Below are 25788 nucleotides of genomic sequence, written 5' to 3'. Positions count from 1 at the left end.
TAATACCCCTTAAATTCAAACTCTTTGCACCTCACATTAACTAGTCTTTAACCAGTCTTTATTTCTATCCAATGATTTCCCCTGAAAAATCACTACTCTTCTATATTTTGCTTCAGTATTTTGAATATTGGGAGATCATTTTCATTCTATGCTAAAATTTGGATTGGAAACAGTTTGTGTCCCCCCAAAGGCTTCATGTGCTGAAATTTAATCTCATTGTGACGCATTAAGAGAGTAGAAACAATCTGTTTCTAGGTGGAGCCTTCAGGAGGTGATTAGAATTAGAAGAGAATCATTAGTGTGGCTGAGTCCTAGCAGCTGTATAAGAAGAGAAATCAGAAAGACACATGTATCCCTGTCTCTTGCCATATGATGTTCTGCACCACCTCCTGATCCTGGCAGCAAGAAGGCCTTCACCAGATGAGGTCACAAACACTGCACCTCCAGAACTGAAACAAAATAAATCTCTTCAAAAGAGAAGACCCTGCCTCAGGTATTTCATTAATGTAGTAACAAGAAACAGACTAAGACACTATCCATCAGTACCAATGTATATTCATTCCCCTCATTCCATTCATCTGTATCTATCTTACTTATCCTTCCCAACCAAATTACAAGAGATCATTCCCTCTTCTAAAATTTGTATTTATTAGCACTAAGAAATTAGGCATATAGCATAGGCCATTTTTTCTAATGAGACACTACTAATATCTTTTGTCACTATAAATTTCAAACACTAAGGTCTTATCTCAAAAAAAATTGACTTTTGGAAGGCAAAGATCACAGCTTTTTATCTCATAACTCAGCACAGTGTATAGTAGGCACACGAAAAACATGTATTGATATTCTAGTTTAAAAATATTTATCTAAAACAGTTAAAATACTATTCTCATAAAAACAGTTTGATGTTGCTCTTAGAAATAAAGTACTTTAAAGAACTGAAGGGAAAACTGTAAATCATATATAGAAGTGTAATTTTTATTTTAAAATATAAAAATGAAATAAAACTTGGTAAAAATACATCAAAATGGGGCTGGGGATTTAGCTCAGTGGTTTTGCCGCTTGCTGTGCAAGCGCAAGGACCTGAGTTCGATCCCCAGTACCAAAAAAAAAAAAAAAAATTCAAAATATTAACAGTTTGCTTCTATATTATAGCTTTATGGACTTTTTTCTTATTTGTATTTTCCACAGTATTTTTTATTAGACAAAGTATCAAGATGAGGAAATTTCCAAGAGTTGGAGGTTTGAGAAAAAAAATGAATTTACATACATTTTATTACAAAAGCACTATTCTCTGTCTTTCATAGACTTGAAAGCCCAGAATAGGAGGTATTTTTAAATTTCAATAAACAGTTTCTCCCCCTAAAACTCACCTCCAGATTAATTCCTTTGTATCTTTTCCTGTAATCACAAATCAAGTTACACCCTAATAAGGTCTTTACTGTCTATAATAGATCTAAAAAAAAAAACACCTCATTATTTTTCTAAAATGACTGAACTCTGTCATTTGTACATTATTTGTTAAGTAAACAGTGCAGGTATAAATTCTAAAAAATTACCATAGGATGAGGATCCAATCCTTCTAGCATTCGTCTGACATTGTTGACAATTTCCCTAGCATCATAGTTGGGCAGTTTACAAGCCCATCCAGTACCAATGCCCTCAGCACCATTTATTAAAACCATGGGAATTATGGGAATATACCACTCAGGCTCTACACGCTGATTATCATCATAAAGGAACTTAAGCAGGTTGTCATCCACAGCAGGAAAAAGTAGTCTTGCTAGAGAGCTAATGAAAGGAAAAAGAAGAAAATGGAAAAAATGACATGGCTCTGGAAAATAAGACTTCATAAATAAGATTTCATAAAGTCTTTATATTTTCAAAAATCTGGAAAAAATTCATTTTTTATAATTATGACCTAATGTGCTTAACAATAAAATTTACCTAATATTAGTCCTAAATGCATGTTTCTCTCAGGCACAAGTCCAGAATAAAATAGCCCTATTTTGCTTATGTAATTACTTGCCTAGATTTTTAACACTGTTCAACAACTTTGTAAGAATTTCCAATTATTCTGAATAAGGCACACAACCTGTTTTCATAACCCAAAATGAAGTTGTACCAGAAAAAAAATCCTTATATTCATTAGGAATGACTTCACCACGAATTCATAAAAAATAAGGTCACAGACTTCATTTGTAATCAAATAATTTAGGATATCACATTCAGAATAATCAGAAAAATCTTATCTCTACACAGCTGCAATTCTACTAAGCATTTAGTTGGCTGCAATAAACTTCATATTGAACTTTTACCATTAAAGCAGCAAATACTTACCTTAACATTGTGAAAATATAACGAGGGCTTGCAGCATCTTTGCCACCATGAAGCCGAGTTCCAAATTGACCAATGGGCTGAAGCAAGTTAATATTGTTACTTCCCACAAAATTCTGAGCCAAATTCACAATAGTCATCATCAATGCTTGCTACAGAGTAGAAACAGAGTGCGACATTAATATTTTAAGTTTTCTACAACTCTTTCAATTTGTGTTAAAATATCAATTCTATTACATTGCCAACAATGTCATAAAAAGAAAAATACTTTATTGTGCATATTCTTCATGCCAATAATGAGTTCTCAATTGATTCCAATCTTAATGCTTACTTCTCCATGATGATAAGCAGACATTTCAGCAACAGATCCAGCCAACTGGGCGACTTTAACTTCTCGTTTATCATTCCTCTTGAAACAGGTAAATAAAACTTTACGTTGGCCTGGTTTAAAGCCTGTTTTTAAAAAGAGTAACCCTCTTTAAAAAGTATTACTTCAAGATATAATTCTAACAATTATTTTAGTACCAACAATGTTCTATACATTTAGGAGAAAAATACCAAAGGTATAATTTGCTTTTGAAAAACAGGCTAAAATCATTACTTGAGATTCTATAGTAAGATGAGTACATACCAATGTTTCCTATCCCAAAAGGGAAGTGCCAGTTGAAAGACAACCTTTTGGTTTTAAAGAACAGACTAGTGGCATTAAACTCCTTCCACGGGAGTTTCTCCTAATCTGGAAAACTCTCATAAAGGTTTACTGTAGTAGTTAAGAGTGTATTTAGGCTTTAAAATCTTACTAATCTGGATACTCTTCTCAACTTGGTCATTTACTCTATGAGAAAATTACTAAACCAGTAATTTGAGGTCTCAGCGACATCAAAGCAATAGAAACAGTAAATTTTCTAATAGCATTATCCTGAGGATTACATGAGACAATGTGACCAAAGCACTCTGCTTCCTTCTCATTCTTCCTGCTCTGGCTCAACAAATAGCAATAATCATCTTAGTATATGCCAACTATTATCATCATTATGGGCCCAGAGCATTATAAAACCAAGATGATAAAATACACATGGCCATTTCTTTGAAAATTTTATAATCTAATTGAGAACACAAGATTATTGTAGATGATACAAAAGCTACACAAAAACTGACATAACTGATAGATATTTACACATCTGAGACCAATTCAGATTGAAATTGTCAGGGAAGACCTCATAGAAGGGAGGTAACTTCAGGCTAAAAAATGATGGATAGAACTATTATTAGCTGAAAAACCAAGAAACACAAAGAACAATTTGCTAAAAGTTCTAAAATGAAAATAAAGTCCTAGATAGGAAACCAAAAAGTACTCTAGGGGGAAAAAGTTTCTAAATTTTGACTAGTTATATAAGTTAAAGCATTAGATATTTGGTAACTATAGATATTTTACATTTTATTTTAGAAATTCTGCAATTAACTCAAGCAAAAAGTAGGGATTTAAGTTCAATTTCCTGAAAAATTTAAAAGATGTTTAAAAATTTCAATTAAAGTAAGACTTTAGGACTACACCAAAACATATCTCAAAAGTAATATACAAAAAAACTTTAAGTTTATCTGAATCTCTTCGTGTGTTTTATAAGATTTCAAATACAAATTTTAAAATATATCATAAGGATGGCCTAAGTACATAAAAATTCATACTGAAAAACAAAAATAAGAAAGATTTTTTTTTTTAAGCAAAGGTTACTCACCATCAACAAGAGATGGTATAGATCTTTCATTATCTGAGTTTGAGAACAGGATCAATTCCTTGTTGATGAAATCATTATAAGTCAAATGCTTTGTTGCTGTACCATATAAAAATTGCTAAAAGAAAAGTTAATAACAATTTGTCATTAAACTACATGAATTTTAGTTCCTTTTCCCCCAGATCATTGTTCTTTATGACTAACCTCTGGTAAACCATGTAACCTACGCTGTCTCCGATCTTCCATGAAATTTGTTAACCATTCTTTTCTGTCATCAATCTTCTTCTTACTGAATGCCTGAAAAATTGCACAAAATTGGCTTCACACATGAAAAATAAAATACATCATAAAATTTAAATTTACAAATGTAAGACAATTAATTATTAAATTCTAGGAAATTAAAGCTTTTTTCCAATGTATGTATCAAAAATAGACCTGCATTAAGTCTTTCAATTAAATTAGCTGTGTATAATGCTGTGAAAAAAAACTAAAAATCACTGCTTGTGGCAGTAGAATTTCTAGACTTATCACAGGAAATCAGGATTGGAGGAAAAGTATAGTAGGTCAGAGAATGACTACCAAAAGATTTTTTGGGGGGGTACCAAGGATCGAACTCAGGACCTTGCCCTTGTGAGGCAGGCAGTGGCACCACTGAGCTAAATCCTCGGCTCCCAAAAGATTTTTTAAAAATAAACTTAATTACCAAAGTAATGGCAGCATCATCTTCAGGACCAGCATATCTAAACAAAATCCGATGCCTTTCCATATCAGCAAAATATTCCTTTGCTTCTTTAGCTGTACTGGTACCCAATCCTGTACAATTTTAGAAAAAAAAGTGAGTCACAAACATGCATGTTTATTCAAAACTATCAAATGAAGAGCAGGTAGGGAAAGCTGTAAGAGCTCAATCAAGCTAGCAACACTTATACTACCTGATCAATCTTAAAGACAAACCAGATCTTATACACCTCCTGGAATAAGTATGCAATGTTTCCTAATAAATGTTTTCACTAATCAAATCTAACCCAAATCCAATCATACCTCTTGATTTAACAATTAACAGAAAATAAGAGGAGAAAAAGAGCCAATCCCAGCGCCGAGGAGGAGGCTCCCCCACCACCATTCCACCACTCCTAGGGCAGAGGAGGTGAGCCATGCAGACACCACCACCCCCACCCCAACCCCTACCCCTGTGGAAATGAGAAGACACATAAACAAGTCTCAAAAACAGACTTCCAGATCACCTACAATAACCCCAAAGGGAAACAAGATGGAACAATTTGATACTCAACCACCTGGATTCCCTGAACTGGCAACAAAAGAGGATCTGGGAAAAATGAAATCAGAAATAATTTCTCAGATAACAGCAAAGATTGTGCCCATAGTGCAAGACATGATTAATAAATCTAGAGAGGAACTGAGGAACATGATGGAATCCCAACATAGGAAACAAATGGAATCCATAAAACAGATACAAACAGATTTCCAGAAGATTAAAAACTCCATTGAAAGTCTACATAGCAGAATGAACCAATGTGAGGACAGAATTTCAGATACAGAAGATAAGATTGCAGTTAGTGAACAGGAAAAGAAAAATTGCTTTAAAATTGTAAGGGACCATGAGAAAGCAATCCAGCAGCTGCAAGATGATGCAAAAAAGAATAACATAAGACTGATTGGAGTCAAGGAAGAAACAGGAGAGAGTAGAGATGACATACAAAAACTGTTCACAGAAGTGATGGTAGAAAACTTCCCACAGAGGGGAAACAAACTTGACATACAGATAAGTGGCATATAGTACTCCAACTAGCCTTGATCAAAAAAAATCTACACATAGGCATATAATAGTTAGGATTACAGAAACCCAACAGAAGAACAAAATTCTGCAAGCAGTGAGAGAAAAGATACAAATCACGTACAAAGGAAAGCCCATCAGAATCACAGCAGATTTCTCAATGCAAACCCTCAAGGCAAGAAGAGCTTGGAGTGACGTATTTCAAGCCCTAAAGGAAAACAGCCTCCAACCCAGATTGACATACCCTGCAAAACTATCTTTCAAAATTGATGGAGAAATAAGATACTTTCATGATAAAGAGAACCTTAGGAACTTCATGAATACCAAACCAACATTCCAAAAAATTTTAGACAATATCCTAGGAAAAGACAATGAGGATTACAACCCCAGGAAGCCCAGCAGAATGAATCTGTTGGGCGTGACAAATTCAATGCTAAGCGGGGAGAATCCAACAAAAAGAAAGTCATGACAAGGCTTTTAAAACTTTCAACCTCATCTCCCTAATGAGTGTATAATTCAATCTTGTTATTGTACTGATTTCTATTTTTCTGATTCTAGTGTTGCACACCTTTCCTTGTGCTGTACTGGCTATTTATCATCTTCTTGTGTCTACTTTCTAATTGGGTTGTCTATTTTTTGTTTTGTTTTTTGGTACCAGGGATCGAACTCAGGACCTTGCACTTGCAAGGCAGGCACCAGAACCACTGAGCTAAATCCCCGGCCCTTTGGGTTGTTTATTAATGAGCTGTAAGAGTTCTTTACATATTCTGTTCTTAATATATTTATGTATTATTTATATTATTATATAGTCTTTATATATTCTGGTCTTAGGTTATATGCATTGTAAATACGGTCTATTTAAGGACTACTTTTCATTTTAATGATGTCATTTAAAGTTCTAAATTTTGATGAAATCTCATTTATCAATTTTTTTCTTTTTACATCATGCTTTTTGTATCCTAGGAAGTTCTTGCCTACCCTAAATTTATAAACATTTTCCCTTGTAATTTCTTCTTAAAGTTTTATAGTTTGTCTTTCATATTTAGCTTCATAGATCCCTTCAAGTAATTTTTATGTATGGAAATAAAAGGTTGAGGTTAATTTTTTATATACTGATAACAGGTATTCTAGTGCCATTTGCTGAAAACACTATCTTTTCCTTAGCTCTTGAATTGAGTTTATATTCTATAAAATATTAATGTTAAATAATCTTTTAAAACTCAGTGGACTATATATGTGTGGTTCTATTTCTAGATTATCTGTTTTATTCCAATGATCTATATGTCTTTCCTTACACCAACACTGCCTTGATTACTGTAGCTTTAGAGGAAGCCTTAAAATTAGGTACTAAGTGTCTACCAACACTGTTTTTTTTTCCTTTTGCTTTTTATTTTCTAGGTCCTTTGTATTCCTACATAACTTTGAAATTTCAATATCCAATTTTTCATTTATAGCAAGTTTAAATAGACCTGAATTTTTATATATACCTTGTGTTTTCTAATCATGCTAAATTCAAATACAAGCTCTAGGGGCTCCTAGAGATTGCTTAGTATTTTCTCTATAGATGATCACTTCATCTACATATAAAGATTTTGCTTCTACCTTGCCAATTCTATCCTAATTGTGTCATTTTATTGCCAGACTATTTTGATTTAGGCCTATGTTTCAAAGTTTAATGGACAGATGAAGAGCAGGCATATCTGCCCTTGTTCCCCACCTTAGGGAGAAAAGCATTGTATCTTCTCCATTCATATAAGGTGTTTTTGCTGAAAGTATGGAGTACATGTCTTTGATCTGTTGAGAAGGTTCTCTTCTACTTCTAGTCTCCTGATAACTTTTACCATGAACAGCTGTAGAATTTAGTCCAATACTTTTTCTCCAACTAGTGACAGGATCATATGGCTTTTTCCTTTCCTCTGTTAAAATGATGACTTTTGGGGGTGGATCTGCCAATGCTGAACCAACACTACCATCCCTATGATAAAACCACTTTCCATATACTGCCAGATCTGACTTCTAATAGTTTGTTTTGTTAAAACAAATTTCTATCTATGTTCATACTTTTTTCTATTATCTTTATTCAGTTTTAGGATTAGCACAATGTTGAGTTCCTAAAATGAGGGGAGAAGTGTTCCTTTTTTCTGCTTTAAATGTTTCATATAATTTATCAGTTAAAATGTATATGAGCCTGCTGTTGTCATATAGGTAGGTTTTCAAGCTAGGAATATACTTTAATTAAGCGCTACTCAAATTTTATATTTCCTCCAGAGTTAGTTTCATTAATTTGTTTTCCAATGTACTTCTTAGAAGTTGTCAAATTTATTTCAAAACAGATTTTTGTAATATGCTCTCTATATCCTTTTAAATTCTGTAAAAACTGTAGTAATGTCCTCTAAATTTTGATATTGTAATTTAAAAAATGTATAATTGATATTGTGTAATAGGAAGTAAAGGTCTAAAAGAGCAGGGGAATTGGGAAGGGTAGGGGAAAGGAAAGAAGGGAAAATAAAAAATATGAGAAAAGGAAAAAAAAGGGGAGAAAAATGTGCTGCCTATTAAATGAAATAGTATGAATACAACAGGCAAAATCTACAATGTGGAAAATTATAAGGGAAAAATAGCTCAATTTCCCTGCTGAATAAACTGCAAGGAAAAAATATAAAAAGTGAAACAACGCATTAAGAGATTTAAGAGACCCACTGAATATAATGTAGAACATGACTAAAATATGTAATATATAATAACATATTTTCCATGTGATTTCATGTAAAAATTTATATTTTTATAATATTATTTATATATTAACACAATGAGGGGGTTTTTTTTGGTACTGGGGATCGAACTGGGGTCCCTGCGCTTACAGAGCAGGTGGCGAAACCACTGAGCTAAATCCCCAGCCTGATCATGAGGAATTTAAACACTGGAAGGATTTTTAAGTATGTTAAATTCTAATAATTCTTTTAGAAATAAATACTAAGGCAGTTGTAGATGAAATAGTATAATGTCTGGATGTTATTTCAAGCTAGTAGGGTGGTGACAAGACAGGTTTAGATGAAAGAAGATTGGCCATTAAAGTAGTGACTGCTAAAGAACATGAGAAATCCATTATATAGAATTTTCTGTGACACTGTTTTAAAAATTAAAAATAACTGTTTTGGAATTCAAAAAGAAACCAACTTTCCAAGCATGTTTATATTGCTCTCATAAAAGTAAATTTGCCAGTAGCCACTTCACAAAACTTAAATATTTTTTTAAAATACAAACCTTTGTAGTATTTTATTTTCCAGGCTTTTTGGTTTTCTATATGTTTTTTCCACTCATCAAATTCAGGAATACTGTAGAAGGAAAGTTCCTGCTTATTTTTGCTTGCCTTAAATTAATTAAAAAAAAAAGTTAGTCTTTCTGCTACTCTTGAGACAGCAATACAAAAGCATAATAATGCAAATAGTACCTTTACAATGGGAGTAATAAATTCTTCAAGAAAACCATGTTTCAGAAGTGATGGCCAATTGTGATGGATGAAATTAATAAGCAGGCCTTTTATGTGAGAACCATCTTGATCCTAAATATTAGTAAAAAAAAGGCCTTATAATAATTTTGTAAAATATAGCTATTCATGTAACCAAATTTTTTAAAATACAGGAAAGAAAAAATTCCATTTGAATTTTAGAACTCTATTTCATAAAACATTAGATGACCATAATAAAAACATTGTTTCTTAAAATGCAAACAAAGAATATATTTAGTGATATACTGCATGTCTAGTCACTATAAAATAATTATCATTTTATCTGTTTTATAGTTTACCTGGGTTTCATTTTAAGAATGACTTAAAGATGGAAAATACATAAAACATGGTCATAATCCCACTTCACTGGGCAATACAAGAAGAAACTCTTTGGTCTGCTGACATAAAAATTGCAAAAATTCTATTTAAAATTAAATTATATTTTCTCTACAAATGCTTTAACTTAGAATATAAGAGACAAACATAAGGATGTGAAATTTCTTATTTCCAATTTTCAAGTTTTCTTGATCACTGTCATTTTATAATTCAGGTCCTCCTGTTCTTTGTGCACCCCAATTTATGCCATCATATACCAATATTAACCATTTGTCTATTGAGTGATCTTTTCACTTGCAGATTTCATCATTACTACTAACATGTATGCTTCATCACTATTATACAACACTGTTTTTTCAGTTTTTTGTTGTTTTTTTTTTTTGGTACCAGGGATCGAACTCGGGTCCTTCCACTTGCAAGGCAGGTGGCAGAACCACTGAGCTCAATCCCCGGCCCACAACACTGTTTTATTCTCATATTTATTGCATTTAAAAATATTTTAAATAACCAACAAAACTGGTAGCAAAAAAATTAAATAATGTAAAATGTGCTTCACATAAATGTTTATATTAAACAATATGCTTTTTCCCCTTGATGTACATTCACTTCCACTGAAGTTATCTTGGAACAACTCTCATGAAACAATTATCAAAGAGACAATCCAAAGATATGAATTTTAAATATGTGATAACTTTCAGACCAACCTGATCAGTCATAATCATAATCTTCCCATAACGTAATGTTTTTAGAGACTCTGCATCATCATAACTTTTCTTGTACTGTAGACCAACTATTTTAATAATATTGTTTATTTCTGCATTTTCCATGATCTGTGCAAAAAGGAAAAGCATTGAAAGTATTTTAGGTGTTAGAATATATGAAAAGTAGGAATTTCAGTTTAAAATCTTAGTAAAATATTAGAAACATTATAATGTGTAAGAAAAAAATATATATATATACCTGTTTATGAGAAGCTTCTCTTACATTAAGAATTTTACCCCTTAGGGGAAAGACTCCATATCTGTCTCGCCCAATTACACCTAATCCAGACACTGCCAGTGATTTGGCAGAGTCTCCTTCTGTTAATATCAGGGTACACTCCAGGGAATGTTTGCCACCTAAGAGAAGTCAAAAGTTACATATACTCTAATTCCACATTTAACTAATTAGAAAAATGAAGCCAGAAAATTTAATGATCACAATGATAGTGAAAGACTGTAACAGTCATCCTACACTATGCTCAGTTTAAATATTGAATACGCATTGTTGAATTTCTATCCCATGAACGCTAGTCATATGTGATACATATGGAATTTCAATGAAGTAAAATATTCTAAACAAAAAAATCATAGTGTGAATGAAAAATTTTTGTAACTGAATACAAGCTAAACATGACCTTTAGACTTTCCCTTTGCTATCTCTTATCATTCATATCTAGTAAGTATAAATAATATATACTAAATATATTTTACTTCTTTTCGTATATTTCAAATGCTAATTTGCTAGAGGGATAAATGCACTGCTTAAGAGTCCAATGTAATGTAACTCATTTCAATAAATACAGTTCTTTCAAAATTAAGAGGTCATTTATTTCACAGATGCTTTATCTGCTGATAAGATCAATATTTTCTTTTATATGTACTTAAAGACTTCTGATTTCTAAATGTTTAGTCAAAAATATTTTGAAATTGGCCCGGGGATTTAGCTCAGTGGTTCCGCCACCTGCCTCGAGTTAAAAGCAAAAATATTTTGAAATGTACTGAAAAATAAAAATAAGCAAGAAAAAAAATATGATCTTTAATAATTTGAATCTTACCAGCATCGTTAGCATCATCCAGTTTGGGAATACCTTTGATTTTACTATATTTTACAGATGAACATTTCTTATTCAGCTGAGTCTGAGCTTTAAATTTCACCCAGTTCAGGATACTTTCTACAATGCCACAATTAGAGGCCTAAAAGGAAAAGAAAAATCAAACTATAATGGCATACAGTAGGTAAACAAATCAAAATTTTCATATATTTAAAATTTATAGGGCTTACTATGATCCCTGGAATGTGGAAAGTTTTAAGATATTTTAATTCAAAACAATGATGATGGTGATAATACATGTTAGTAAATTTTACTTAACTACAGTAAAACTAATTCAGATAACTATATTCACATGATCTATTATATGTGAAAAAAAAGCCATTGTACTACCTGAGAAAAATTCTATTGTAATGAGTTCCACGAAGAATATTTATTGTTACTAGCAAATTTTACTCATGAATTTATTAACTGGCAAAAATTGACATTTTTAAATATCTCACTACAAAATATGCCTTGAATTTATTATGACAAAAAAAATTAACATGAAAGGAAACATTAGGATAAACTTGGGAATATGTAAATGGGCCTTATTCTTTAAATAGCTTGACAATGAGGATTTCAACATTACACATTGTTTCTACTTTCTAGTGAGTCAAGATCCTAACCCAAAAAGAAAAAAAAGTTAACCATATCCAATTCCAATGCAGTTTTTCTTTATCATCATGGGTGATTCATTTTATGTAGATGAAATCATTTTCTGGAATGTTTAGTACATAAAGAATTGAACTATGTTGCCAAATCTAAACTTACTCTACCTAGAAAGAAAAAATATAAAATCTGAAATCAAATTACTTCATCAAAAGAACTGTTATGAGGACAGAAATTTGGGGAAATACTAATATACAGCAATTTGTGCTCAGAATTTTTTATAATTAGATCCAAAAGTACTATTTTTATAGACCTTAAACTAGAACCTAAAAACAACTTTTATTTTAAATAACTTGGTAGTGAGGTTTCAACACTCATGTTTGTACTTTGTACTAAATCAGTGTGCGACAAGACGTTAACCCAAAAAGAATAAAGAAGTTAACCATTGGCTTTGGTTTATTCATCTTTATATTCCAATTATATACAACAGATTACAAGGAACTAATATTAGCTGCCAAGCCCAGGTACAAATCTAAGACTATTTACTTGTATCCTCATCTTACTTTAGAAAAGTTAAGATAGCCTAAACATATATATGCAAAGTAAAATTAAATTTTAAAGTATATAGAAAACAGTACGTTTTATGTAACATTTGTTACCACAATCAAAATATATATAAAGGTAAAATTCAGTAGTTGAAGTTGAAATGAAAGTAGAAAAGATGAAACCAAGAGTTATAGAAGGACTTGCATATTTGTTAGAGGGAAATCTGAGCTTTACAGTGGCCAATGCAAAGCTAAAAAAACAGCTACATAATCCCTACTTTAATTCTTGATATACCGATCAATGATTTTATAATACAATAAAGTTATCAGACTTAAGGATCTTAGTTTATATAGTAAACATATCTATACCTACAGTTAATGTGAAGAAAGAGACTAATCACAAATAGAATAAAGTAACCAAGAGAAGTACTTAATCAACTCTCAATAATAATACTGAAAAAATCATACAGCTTTTACTCACTGCTTTAAAAAATTTTTCTGATAGTTGGCATTTGGACCCAAAACTTTTGGGCTGCAGAGTCATGTTTTCCTTAGTCTGAGAATCAAAAGTTGGATTTTCAATAAGACAATTAATAAAAACCCATATATGGTTTTTTACCTGTGGAAAACATAAAAAAAGAAAGGAAGGTCAACATCAGAATGTATTATTTAGTAAGTTGGCAAAATATATAAAGCATCATAGGCCAGGGATTTAGCTCAGTGGTTCCGCCACCTGCCTCACAAGCGCAAGGTCCCAAGTTCGATCCCTGGTACCAAAAAAAAAAAAAATTATATATATAAAGTATCACTTACTTGAAATGGTTTCACTGATACACCAGCTTTGTTCTTTTTCTTAACTACTTCAATCAGTTTACCAACAACTTGATCTACTACATAATCCACATGTCGTCCACCCTAAGGAAAAAAAATTTTTAAAGTATAGAAAACAAAATTTTCTGTAGTTAGGGTAGCCAACAACTTGGTAATCTCAGCATTATTAATCCCACTTTCTACAGAAGTAATATGAGTCTCAAATGACACAGTCGAGATTTTTTAAATAAGGTATTTTGGGCCATACCACCAATAAACCAAGTTCCACATTTTTCTCAACCTACTTCTGACACCAATTCTGAGGTGCTTTCCACCATCCACAACCAACTCTCATTCTCTAGACACCAACTGAATGATCAACAATGTAATTTAATTTTGGCACTAACTATCCAGAGTTAGTACAGACCTCTCAGGTTCAGGGCTTAGTCCCATAGGACTGTCCCCCGCCTCAGATACCAGTGCAAGTCCTGGGCCTCCCTTCCTTCCAACAAACCAATTATAACTTGGGGATTCCCATGACCTACCCAGGTTTAATAGTTTACTAGAACTCAAGAACTCAACAACACATTTTACTTTCATTTGCCAGTTTACTGTAAAATATACAAGTCATGAATAGATAACTAGAAGAGATATAAAGAGCAAATATTGAGCAGGAGTGTGCATGGAGCTTCCTCATTCTCTCCAGGCATACATTCATCAGCCTGAGACCTCTTTGAACCCTACCATTTAGATGCTTTTGACGGAGCTTTCATCATGTAGATATGATCAATTTTAAATTCAATCTCTGACCCCTCTCTTCTTCCCACAGATTAAAGGACAAGAACTGAAAGATCCTGGCCTCTAATCAAGGCTTGGTATCTGAGGGAATGTAAGGCCCCATAAAGTACTACCATGGAAGAACAAGACACTAACTGGTAGCACCCAGGAAACTCTAAGGGATTTAGGAGATTTGTGCCAGGAACTAGGGACAAAGATCAAGCCCTAAAACAAAAAGATATTTTATTTGATCCAGGGTTCCAAAAAAAAAAAAAAAAGATTCATTTTATCATCTCTAATACTCAAGAAATTTGTTTTGAGAGCTCCTTCAGGAATTGAAGACAAAAACCAAATGTGTATCTCTCTTTATGTCACACAACTCCACATAGCCAATTTTATTACAGAAACAACAGAATAAGAGATGAAATGGAAGTGAAAATGAAAATAGACATGGATGGTGATGATGAGACTCCTGTGATTTAAGCCTAGGGACTGTGGCAACAATTGTCAGCTGGCCATCTAACATTGACCCTCCTGTTACTTCATCAACAAACACAAACTTTTAAACTAGTAACATGCTCAGTTAAAAAGATTCACATGTAAGACAAACCATGTAATAGTTAAGCTTGTGTGTCTGGTTTATCTTACTTAATATTATGGTCTCAAAGCTCATTCATTTTCCTACAAATGACTCAAGTTTATCTTTTTAAAAAATATTTTATTACATGTTTGCAGTACAAAATGATTACATTTAACATGAGATACATGTACATCTTAATTATTTTTTGTTTTCTACTCTTCCTTCTTTGTTCCTTCTGGAATTAAGATGTGTTATGTACATACATGTACTAACTCCACACAAGGAATGTAAATATTATGTACTACAACATGTACAACAACAAAAAAAAACCAGGAAGAGGGTCAAGAGATGGTGGGGGAGGGAGGCAGGGAAGGGACAGGGAATGAAGAAATTAAGATGTATTATGTACATGTACCAGCTCCCCACAAGAAATGTAAACAGCATGTACTATAATCATGTACTAATTTTTTAAAACCTCTTTAAAATTCTTTTTTAAAAAACACTTGCAAACCTTGGTTCCTTTGTAACTAAAGACAGCCATCTGACCCAATTCTAGTCAATTAAATTTTACCAAAGATCTGCTGGGTAGGCCTTCTAGGGAAACTATTATATTCCTGACCAAAAGAAATTTAACTCAATCCCATTTTCCTCTCCTAGAACAAACATGGAAGGAATGTATAAGGATGTAATAGGTATCTTGAAAGTATGAGAATCAAACCACATGCTAAGGATGGCAGAAAAGAAAGCCAGAAAGATGACAGGTCCCTGATGGCAGTGTGGTACTACAATAACAGTCTAATACTACTCACTAATCCCCAGTCCCCATTTATGAGAGGAAAAAATAAAACCTGTAGATGTTTAAGTCACTTTAATTTTCTATTACACATAACAAAGTACACTCATAACTGACTTTCTGTTAACTGGAAAAAGTGATACTAGATTACATATATCAAGCATTAAAAAGACATTAAAACTTGAACAAGAGTAAAAAATCACTATTCTGGGATGTACGATTGTATTGTCCAACATGTTATTATGATCAGTAAATTTTTTTAAAATGCACTTATTGATTGATTGCAAAGCTGGGGACTGAACCTGGGACTTCAAGCATGCTATGCAACCACTCTTATGACTAAGCAGCTACATCATCAGCCTAATAAATGCTTTTAGATGAGAAGATTTCACTTAATTCTGAAATCTGAAAACTTACAGAAGACTGTTCAAACTCCTTAGAATGGCAGACACCTCAACAGACTCATTTCCTATTATTCTGTTATTACACCCTGAACTCAGACCACAGAAGAAATCTATTATTCTAAATTTCATAAAATATGTTCAATTATAAACTTATTTCTCAATAAACATATACTTATTTCTCATTAGATATTTAAATTATAAACTTATTTCTCAATAAGCATATAAACTTATTTCTCAATAGATATTTAAACTGTAACATAACCACTGTAATGAAAATAAGCTTTCATTTTCATATGTCAATTTTCACTTAAAAACAGTTTTGTTCTTATTTTATTTGTTGTTTTGTGGGGTTTTTTTGCAATAAATATGTTTAACAGTATAGATCAACAAGGGAAAAGAAATAAGCACCAGCCAATATTTGATTTTCATCCTTATCACTTTTTCTAGGGTCCTTCTAACTTGATGTAAACTTACAATTTTCAAGGAAATTCCTATTCCACTCCCATTTTATCATAAATACATTGAATAGTTTTCCTGTTTGTATGATAAAACAGGAAAGACTGTTACATTTGAATGGAAAAGGCACTCCATTTGTGATCAATGTCACACAAAATCATATTCCCATCAGAAAACACAAATATCAACATCACAAAACTAAAAATACACAGATCAATACCATTCAATAAATATGCAAGCTACTTCAGTCTCCCCCAAAAAGACCAATACTTCAAAAAACCATAAAGAAAAGCCCTGTCCATTTCCAAGTAACCCAAGTAGGAGAGACAGCATGATGCTATGCATGCTATTTTACCCCTCCCCTGGCCCTTCACTACTTAGAAAACTGCCTGCTCTCAGAGACTGAAAATGGGCCTCATTTCTTCTCTGGGGAGAACAAATTCACTGACACCCTTGTGCAATATCCCGTTTCTCAGGAACCCTGGCTCTATACCTAGTTTTGCTTCCAAAGCCTCTTCATATAGTTCTGGGTAAGACTTGGGATTTGTTCCATTAAGATGGGCCATACGAACTAGGAGTTTCATCTTGCTGGTTTCAGCGTGGGCCCTTGGACCCCACAGGAACTCATAGTGAGCAGGATCACTGCTAGGTATCTGCCGGTACATCAGGTACTCTTCCCATACTAAATTCTCAGTGATGAATTTCCAGGCTTCCTCAAAATGAATACGCTCAGACTGAGCTAACATGTCCCATCTTTTCACTTTTTGCGTTAGGTCCTCCTCACTGATACGGTTGCCCTCTATGAAGATTAGAGACAGGACGAATATAATGATGTCAATTTTGAGAATGATTCTTTCATCATCGCCATCTAGTATCCCACTGTATGTAAGACCCAAAATGGGTACTAGCTCATATGTATTGCCAGAGTAATTCACTTTCCTGATTTTAATGCCAAAGCCCAGATACATGGACTCACAGAGTTCCCAAAAGTTCAGAGGGAAGTTGTTACGGTAATCATGGGACACAACATGCATCATTTCTTTCATGGTAACCTGCTCCTTCTTTTGATACTTGAGCAGAAATGACACCAACTTACATAACTTGGCATTTAGGAGCACATTTTGCAGGGTGTGAGAGAAGTGTGCATCCTGTGAGGAGCTTGAACCCTCACAGGATTGACTCCTTTGACTGGAAGCCATGAGGACAGCAAGAACTTGTTGAGGATCTGAAGCTTTCAAATCTCCAGTGCTGGAAAACAGAGTGCTGAGCAATAGCAATTCAGCTTCTCCAAGAATCCAAACCCAGATTTTGAAAAATTACAACTGAGAATTCTCCACTGCATAGTGCAAGGCCAGAAACAGAGGCAGGAATGGGTTATTTTCAGAGTCTCAACCTGGAATGTGGCCTTCTGTTGTTTTTAATAAAGAATTATTTTATCAATGACTTGGGAACAAGGAATTTTCATACTTACTTTTGTAGTTGCAATACTATTTACAAAGCTGATTTGCTGGAATCCTTTTTCACTCAATGTAAGACAAACATCCCATCTTTCATTTGCAAGTTCATGAATAACTTTCAGGGCTACCCCAGTTTCATCCAATTTGTCTTTCACATAAAGATCTACATAACTGCGAAATCCATTTACCTATTAATTTAAAAAACAAAATCAATAAATGGTTAATTGTACACTGGCAGCACAAATAGGTGAAACCCATTAGTTACTTCTCATTTTCATCATCTTCCATTTACAACAGCTCTTATTCCACAGATCCAAGATTCCTCTTCTGCCTCTTTACTCATGCTCTTTGAAAAAGAATTTCTATGTATACTTGAGAAAGAGTATAAAAAGGAACAGCTAGACAGATAAATTACAAAATCTTTTACAATTTTAAGTTTTTAAAATGACAAAGTAGACGTCCAATGTGAGTGCAAACTTATAGAGGGCTGAAATAAAAGTTATTTCTATCCTACAAGAAAACTGATCAAACAAAGTAATGATCTTTCATGAACTCAAAGAATTGTCACAGGATAGCTGGCCATTCTGATATCTGGAGATATGGATCAGTAGAAAACCACAGAAGCTAAACAGTTGCTTACCTAAGGCAGAAATTAAATAAACTAGTAGGAACCTTCAACTAGAAATTCTAACTAACGAATATAGAAGACTATATAGACTAATATGAATGTGGGAAATTCTTAGGAGCTGCAGTCATAAGGAATTCCTATTCTTTTGCAGGTTTTTCCTCTAGGAATCCCACCAAATACACAAAAGATCTGAAACAAAAGAAAACCCCTCTCCTCCCTACAGTGCTGCCTAGCTGAGAACAGCAGCCAATGGGAAATCTACCCAGATGCATCTTCTTTCCAGAAAAGATAGGAGTGTAGTGTGTGCGAGTGTTGTATGGTATGTGCAGAGGTGGGTTGTGTGTGTTATTCTACAGTGTTCTCAAAGACAGACTGAGAACACTAATACATAATTACTGCTACTAGGAGAAAAGAAGAGAGAACAGGATGGGCACAAACACTTCTGGAGCCAAATCCATGAGACACAAGCTCACTGTGCCCTCCAAAGACAGATTTAATCAGACATTACACATAACCCCCCTACCAAGCAAACAAGGTTTCAATAACAACAGTGGGTTTTTAGCTCGAAAAGCTACAAGAAACAGACCATCTTTGAGGAAAGACAGAAACAAGGAAGAATTTGAAAGCCCCTGATATACATGGCAGACAGGAACAAATTTCACAGTCCAAATCTTGGATAGATTAAATCCCTAACTAAAATCTATTCACCTCAGTGTCTACAGCTGTATATTACATATCTAATTTTCAAAAAAACTTTCAGACATATCAAAATGCAAGAAAAAATTTTGAGAAGCAATCACAATCAGATATATCACATATGTTGAAGTATGTATCAGCCACAGCATTTAAAGTAACTATAATTTTATTACAGCCTCTAGTGCAAAAGGTAGCAATGTGTAACTTCAGCAGAAATGGAAATTAAGAATCAAATAGAAATGCTAAAAATCAACAGAAGATATGAAGAATGTCTTTGACAGGCTGAGAGTGGTAGACTGAGGCAATAGAAGAAAATAAAAATTCTCTTGAAGGGCAAGAAATTAAAGTGAAACACAAAGAAAATAAACTGAACAAAATAGGCAAAGAATTCAAGAGCTTGGAACAATACCTAATGGTAAAATTATACATATATCAGAAGAAACAGGTCAGAAGAAATATTTTAAGAAATACCTAGAACTTTACAAAATTAGTGACATATATAAAATAATAGATCCAAGAAGCTCAAAAGACACCAAGATAAATGAAAACAAAAACAATTACCACATACATAAGCATGTGATATTACAAAAGCAAACCAAAAAAATCAAGCAAATAGAAAATAATTGAGACAGCCAGAGAAAAAAGAAACCCCTTACTAAGCAAAATACAATTAAAAACATAGCAGCCTTCTAATCATGAATCATACAAGCAAAAAGACAATGCAATGACCTCATTAAAGTGCTGAGAGAAAGCCACTGTCAACTATAGTGTATCTCTAGTGAAAATATCCTTGAAAATGAAGGAAAAACAGACTTTCCAAGACAAAAGTAAAAGAAATTCATTGCCAGCTGTTCTACAAGAAATGTTAAAGGAAAATCTTCATGCAGAAGGAAATATGGTTAAGATCAGAAACTGAAACCAGGCCCAGTGGTGCATGTCTGTAGTTCTAGCTGCTCAAGGGCTGGAGCAGCAGGGCTGCTTTAACCTGGGGTTCTAGGCCAGCCTGGGCAACAAAGCAAGACCTGAAGGCAAGAAGAAAAAAAAAAAAAAGAAATCAGAAACTAAGATACACACCAACAAATTAAGAGCCTTGGAAATGGAATAAATAAATGTACAGTATAATCTTTAATTGTATTTTCTAATTGCTCTAAGAAAACTGAGTAAAGCAAAAACAATATCACTATTTTGCAATTTTTTGTGATTTTAAAAAATATTTCTCTGGGCCTGGGATTTAGCTCAGCGGTTCTGCCCCCTGCATCGCAAGCGCAAGGTCCCGAGTTCAATCCCCGGTACCAAATATATGATAGTCTATCTAAAAGTGAAATATGGCAATGACACAGGGAATTGAAGAGAGAAACTGTAGTTATACTGATACAAAATCCTTTCACTATACATGAAGTAATATATTAAAAGTGGACTCAAGTCATTTAAAAAAGTGTTTATTGTAAACCCCATGGAATCTGCTAAAAAGGATTTTGAAAATAGTCAACAGAGAAGATAGTTTGATTTTTAAATGCTCAATTAAAATCAGAAAAGATGGAATAAGAGGACCAACAAACAAACAAAACAAACACAAGGGCCAGGGATTTAGCTCAGTGGTTCAGGCGCCTGCCTTGCAAGTGCAAGGTTCCGAGTTCAATTCCCAGTACCAAAAAAAAAAAAAAAAAACAGGAGGAATACAGTATAAATCAGTTAGCAAGATAACAGATTTAATACAAACATCAACAATTACTTTAAATGAGAATAATCCAAACACAAAAATTTAAAGAGAATATCAGATTATATTTCAAATGTAAGATCCAACTATATCTTGTCTACAAAATAACATTGTTCTGAACTATTTTAGAAAACACTTACTGGCAATTTCTTTCCATTAAACATAACTTTAACCCCTTTACATGAACCAGCCAAATCATATGCTCTTCTGGTCATGAGGGCCACAATATCCTTGTCAAGTTTTTCCATCTTAAATTTAGACAGATCTGGTTGGAATGTTATGCATGTGTAATCTTCACCATCAAAATGTTTAATTTTGGCTTCAGAAGTCTTCATCATATTATTCATCCATGTCTTTAAAAAGAAAAAAATACTCATGTATTTCTACCATGCTTCTACGTTTCATAATACACAAAAACAATTCTGAGTCTTTAATGAACTATAAATATATATATAATATATATTCTATTTTCACAACAAACCAAACAAATCCTTAAATCTGAAAATAGAAAAAATTTGTGGCTTATTACCATTTTTAAAACCTCATGCTGAAAATAAATTGTACTTTATATACTGGAAGTAAAACATCTTTCAAATTCTTCAACATATCATATAGAGCTTTATAAAAATAAAAAGGAATGATGTTCTTTCTGGCAAATCTATTTTAGCTTACAGAAAATTTCAAACTATTTTCAGAGATCTGCCAACATTTTTAAATATGAATTTAATGATTCAATAAGAAATTTTTCAAACATGGAAAGTGGTTGCATTTAAATGACTCTATAAGATTTCGAAGATTTTTACTAATACTTGACTAAAAATGTCAAACAAACCATTTTGCTTTAAAGGAATGAGAGGTAGGTTTAATAAAATCTCCCGAGCACTGTGGTATCTCCTTACTCTTGTAACTTATTAAATCCTTAACAACAAACAAAAAGTCATACAGGTATAATGTACATAAGATTCTATTATTCCAGCAAAAATTAAACATTATTTTAAAAAAAGAAAGACATGATTCTCTCATACCTGTTTAAAACTATGTTTGTATTCTTTGCAAGCTGTTTCTACTGTAAACTTTGTACTGAAAATATTACAAAGTTTTGCACCATAACCATTGCGGCCACCTATAAAACAAATAAATGTGAAAGATGTAGTGAAAATGATTTTAAAGAAACTTTGTTAATTTGTCTACCACAGGGCAAGTCTGTCACAAAAAGTTCTACTTACTGCATTATCTTATCAGTTTTTGATTGAGTATTCCTGAGTATATTTAGATTTTTTTAACGAAAGATAAGATTTAACACATATAGGCATAATTAAAACAGATTTTATAAATCTAGTACCTTTACTATAATTTAAATAAAATTTAAACTTGGTAGCTCTCAAGACTCAGTAAGTCTATGGGAGTATGAAATTTGAACTTTCTATCAATCTCTTCTCTATATCATTTGCCAGAGCCTTGGTTTGTAAAAGAAACCATCACCCTACTTCAGCAACAAAATAAAATAGGAAAACATTTGATTTTGGTCAAAGCAGTTTCAACTTTATTTACAGAGCTCAGATTTTCAATCTTGAAGAGTTTAAAAGTAATTTTACTAAAAAGCATGTGCTTATGTAATAACACATTTGTACACTACACATTTCACAGTAGTCTCAACTTAGAATTCAAACTGTTAACCAGGATAGAGTTCCACCAGTTCTCACATAAATAAATGTATTATCAGGCTTTAAAATGTTACCATCAGACTATATAATCAAGACAATACATATGACAATTTTTTATAAATTCTGAAAAAGATTTTCTAAGAAAATTATATAGTCTCTATTGTAATAGTTTACATAAAAATAGAGTTCATATTAAGAAAATTATTTTTCAATCAAAATTCCACTCAGTCTTTACCTGTAACTTTTTTTTCATCATCATCATAGTTACTGGATGTTAAAAGCTGTCCAAATATTAAAGCTGGAACATAAACTTTCTCTACTTTGTGTTCTACTACTGGAATGCCTTTTCCATTATTCCAAATGCTTATAATATTAGATTCACTGTAAATAAACAAGTAGAAGTTACAGTTTAAAACTAAACATACTTTAATTTCCATAAAAAAGTAAAGTTACCCAGAATAAACCTGAACAATTATAAGCAAGACACTAGCCATTATCAAATGGAAGACACTGACTTATCTCTCAAGAAAATACTTGGTGAGTACATGTATTTCAATCTGAGCCATAACTCAGACTAGGATCACTAAGATCTGCCAAGCAATGATACAAAATTTCTCAGGAGAATAAACTCTTCTCAACCTCCCAGGAAAAAAGAACCACTTATAAGAAATCAACTACAGATTCAGTTTTCTTTTCATATGCACTAATCATGATTTTCCTGCTTGATTCTATTGATGTATGACAAGTTCTGCAGAGCTAGGGGCTGTTACCATTTTCACTTCCTAACTGTTGCATTAGTACAGATGAAAAAGGGACAAACAGCCTAAAATGAGTGTCAGTCTCAACCTAAATGTTAGATGTTGTTTGTCATGCCAATCATTGTCATAAATGAATTTTAATGATTTTTAAATATATAGATATTGCCTATTTTAGATCTTTTAAGTTTTCTACATCAAAATCATCAATTTTAACTCCTGGAAGTATGAGGTAGAGGCTCCTGCAGGTAACAGCAACCTGACTTACAGTGGCAGTAGTCTCCATGAAAAATTTCACCTACCATATTGATCTCAGTAGTATGATACTTTTATCCTCTTAAGAATCAAAGAAACAAGAGTTTCATAGCCAATACTAAGATTCATCTTAAAAGGTCATCATTTGCCAGCATGATTCACAATTATTCTTAGGCACACTGTTTCACTTACACATACCTTAGTCTCTTAAGAGTTATTAGAAGTAGTTATTATACCAAAAAATTAAATTATAAAAATTAAAATAAAAGATTTATGGAATAATTAAATCAAATGTTAAATGAAATTTTTAACACATCATCATCCCTCCCCAAACCAGCAACCACCTTTTCCTTTCCTCTATTTTTTTTTTTTTGTTTTTTTTTTTGGTACTGGGGATAGAACTCAGGTCCTTGCGCTTGTGCAGCAGGCGGCAAAACCACTGAGCTAAATCCCCGGCCCTTTTTCCTTTCTTTTAATGCCCACAAAGCTTCCCTTTTCTTTCTTTGCTAGGTTCACATTTCAATGCCATTTTTTATTCTTATCTCTTAATCATTCTCTAGAATTATGAGTCATCAAATCATATTAGTTTATTCTACTGAATTTGTTTCATAGCAGTATCACTTCTTTAATTCCAAATGCCAATGTATAAGCGCAGACAAAACTAGTATCACCTTACACATAGATTAGTGATAAAAGTCCCTTTGTTAGTCACTCTACTTAAATATATTTTACATAAATATAATGGACTTAACCCAGCTTTCATAATACCATTTATTTTTTGCTCTAGAACACAGCAGTAGCTCCATACTTTTAGTAAAATCAAGCTTAAAAGTCCTTTAATACATATCAAAGGCCCACTATCCATATTCCTAATTGTAGCCACATACAATTCCCAGTATTGTATATCATGAATCCTGTTTTTCCTTCAGCTGTTTTATTACTTATCCATGTTCATTACTAATTCTTCCATTTCTTTGTTCATTGGTCTTTCCCTTGTTCATGATGTGTTTTTCTTCTTTCCTTTGTCTACCCTAATTTCATTCAAGCTTCAAGGATCAGCTTATGACTTCAGTTCTCCCTAAATTTTTAACAATGTTTTCCAATCTTTATATTGAGGCTAGCAAAAGTCTAAATTATTTACTGGGGACTTCATGAGAGAATTAGGTTTTCTTGCAAGTAGATAAAGTCTCTTAAGAATACACAACGGAACATTTAAATACACAACCATTTCAAACTGCCTACTGAAATGTGTGTCCTAACTCTAGAGGTAAAAATAGCGGACCTTAGAAGCAAAGGCCATTCATTGCACTACTTTTTAAGACTTCCAGATTTTAAACTTCCAGATTCCCCTGCTTTTCAGACTTCCTAGCTTGAGCTTACCTATAATTTATTAAGCACCTATTTTCTATAAAAACATCATGGACTATAAAACTAATAAAGAAGAATTATAAAAGAAATAAAATAAATAAATGAAAAATTATAATTTTTTTGGTGTAATTTTTTTTGGGTACCAGGGATTGAACTCAGGACCTTGCGCTTGTGAGGCAGGCGGCACGACACCACTGAGCTAAATCCCCAGCCCCGGAAAATTATAAATTTTAAATGTCTCAAAATGATACAAAAGGCACTATAAATTAAAAAAAACTTAAGAAATGTTTTATCTTGTTTAGGATACATTGTACTATAATCAAGCACTAGCTCCATCACAGTTTCAAGTATAAAGCTTGACATCTCTGACATGTATGAAAGGGAAACTTTCCATTATAGTCACCTCTATTAAAAAATTTCAATATGTATCACTTCCTAGATCCAATATTTTTTTCTGGACCTCTAAAATTGTATTCCATATTCTGCAACTGTATTCTTTGTTCCTTTAATAATCTTTAAAGAAATAATTTTCACAGAAATATGAATAAGGATACTGTTTTGAAATGCTACAAAGTTTGAAAAATAATCAAAACTGAAAAGAAATACTGAAATATTGAAAATATTGAAAAATACCCAATATCCATCAACTAAAGAGATTAAACAGGTTAAATTGTCATAATAATTTATTTCCATCAATACTAGACAATAGTTTA

The 25788-nt window shown here is 32.6% G+C and overlaps 2 protein-coding genes across 3 annotated transcripts in view; both read right to left on the bottom strand.

Moving 5' to 3' along the window:
• Window positions 1-25788, bottom strand: part of Top2b (DNA topoisomerase II beta) — an 85730-nt gene that overhangs the window by 24835 nt on the left and 35107 nt on the right. For both annotated transcript variants that reach the window (XM_087181440.1, XM_087181441.1), the window contains exons 5-21: window positions 22933-23078; window positions 22059-22156; window positions 21174-21386; window positions 18007-18180; window positions 13529-13630; window positions 13197-13334; window positions 11526-11664; window positions 10670-10827; window positions 10414-10539; window positions 9317-9427; window positions 9130-9235; window positions 4774-4883; window positions 4275-4367; window positions 4074-4188; window positions 2669-2790; window positions 2341-2489; window positions 1560-1791 (exon numbers count right to left, since the gene is read on the bottom strand). In XM_087181440.1, the coding sequence (XP_087037566.1) occupies window positions 1560-1791; window positions 2341-2489; window positions 2669-2790; window positions 4074-4188; window positions 4275-4367; window positions 4774-4883; window positions 9130-9235; window positions 9317-9427; window positions 10414-10539; window positions 10670-10827; window positions 11526-11664; window positions 13197-13334; window positions 13529-13630; window positions 18007-18180; window positions 21174-21386; window positions 22059-22156; window positions 22933-23078 (2332 nt within the window). The remainder of the gene's footprint in view (window positions 1-1559; window positions 1792-2340; window positions 2490-2668; window positions 2791-4073; window positions 4189-4274; window positions 4368-4773; window positions 4884-9129; window positions 9236-9316; window positions 9428-10413; window positions 10540-10669; window positions 10828-11525; window positions 11665-13196; window positions 13335-13528; window positions 13631-18006; window positions 18181-21173; window positions 21387-22058; window positions 22157-22932; window positions 23079-25788) is intronic.
• LOC147826419 (melanoma-associated antigen 10-like) lies at window positions 13637-18000 on the bottom strand. Its single transcript, XM_087181445.1, has one exon. The coding sequence runs from the start codon at window positions 17732-17734 to the stop codon at window positions 16931-16933; it is 804 nt and encodes a 267-aa protein (XP_087037571.1). The 5' UTR covers window positions 17735-18000; the 3' UTR covers window positions 13637-16930.

Source organism: Heterocephalus glaber, unplaced genomic scaffold (assembly GCF_053883595.1).
Source record: "Heterocephalus glaber isolate CG9 unplaced genomic scaffold, H.glaber_assembly_v1.0 deba00001472, whole genome shotgun sequence".
Classification (NCBI taxonomy): Eukaryota; Metazoa; Chordata; class Mammalia; order Rodentia; family Bathyergidae; genus Heterocephalus; species Heterocephalus glaber.
Note: the sequence above shows the minus strand (reverse complement) of the source record. Positions and strands in the feature narration are given on the sequence as shown.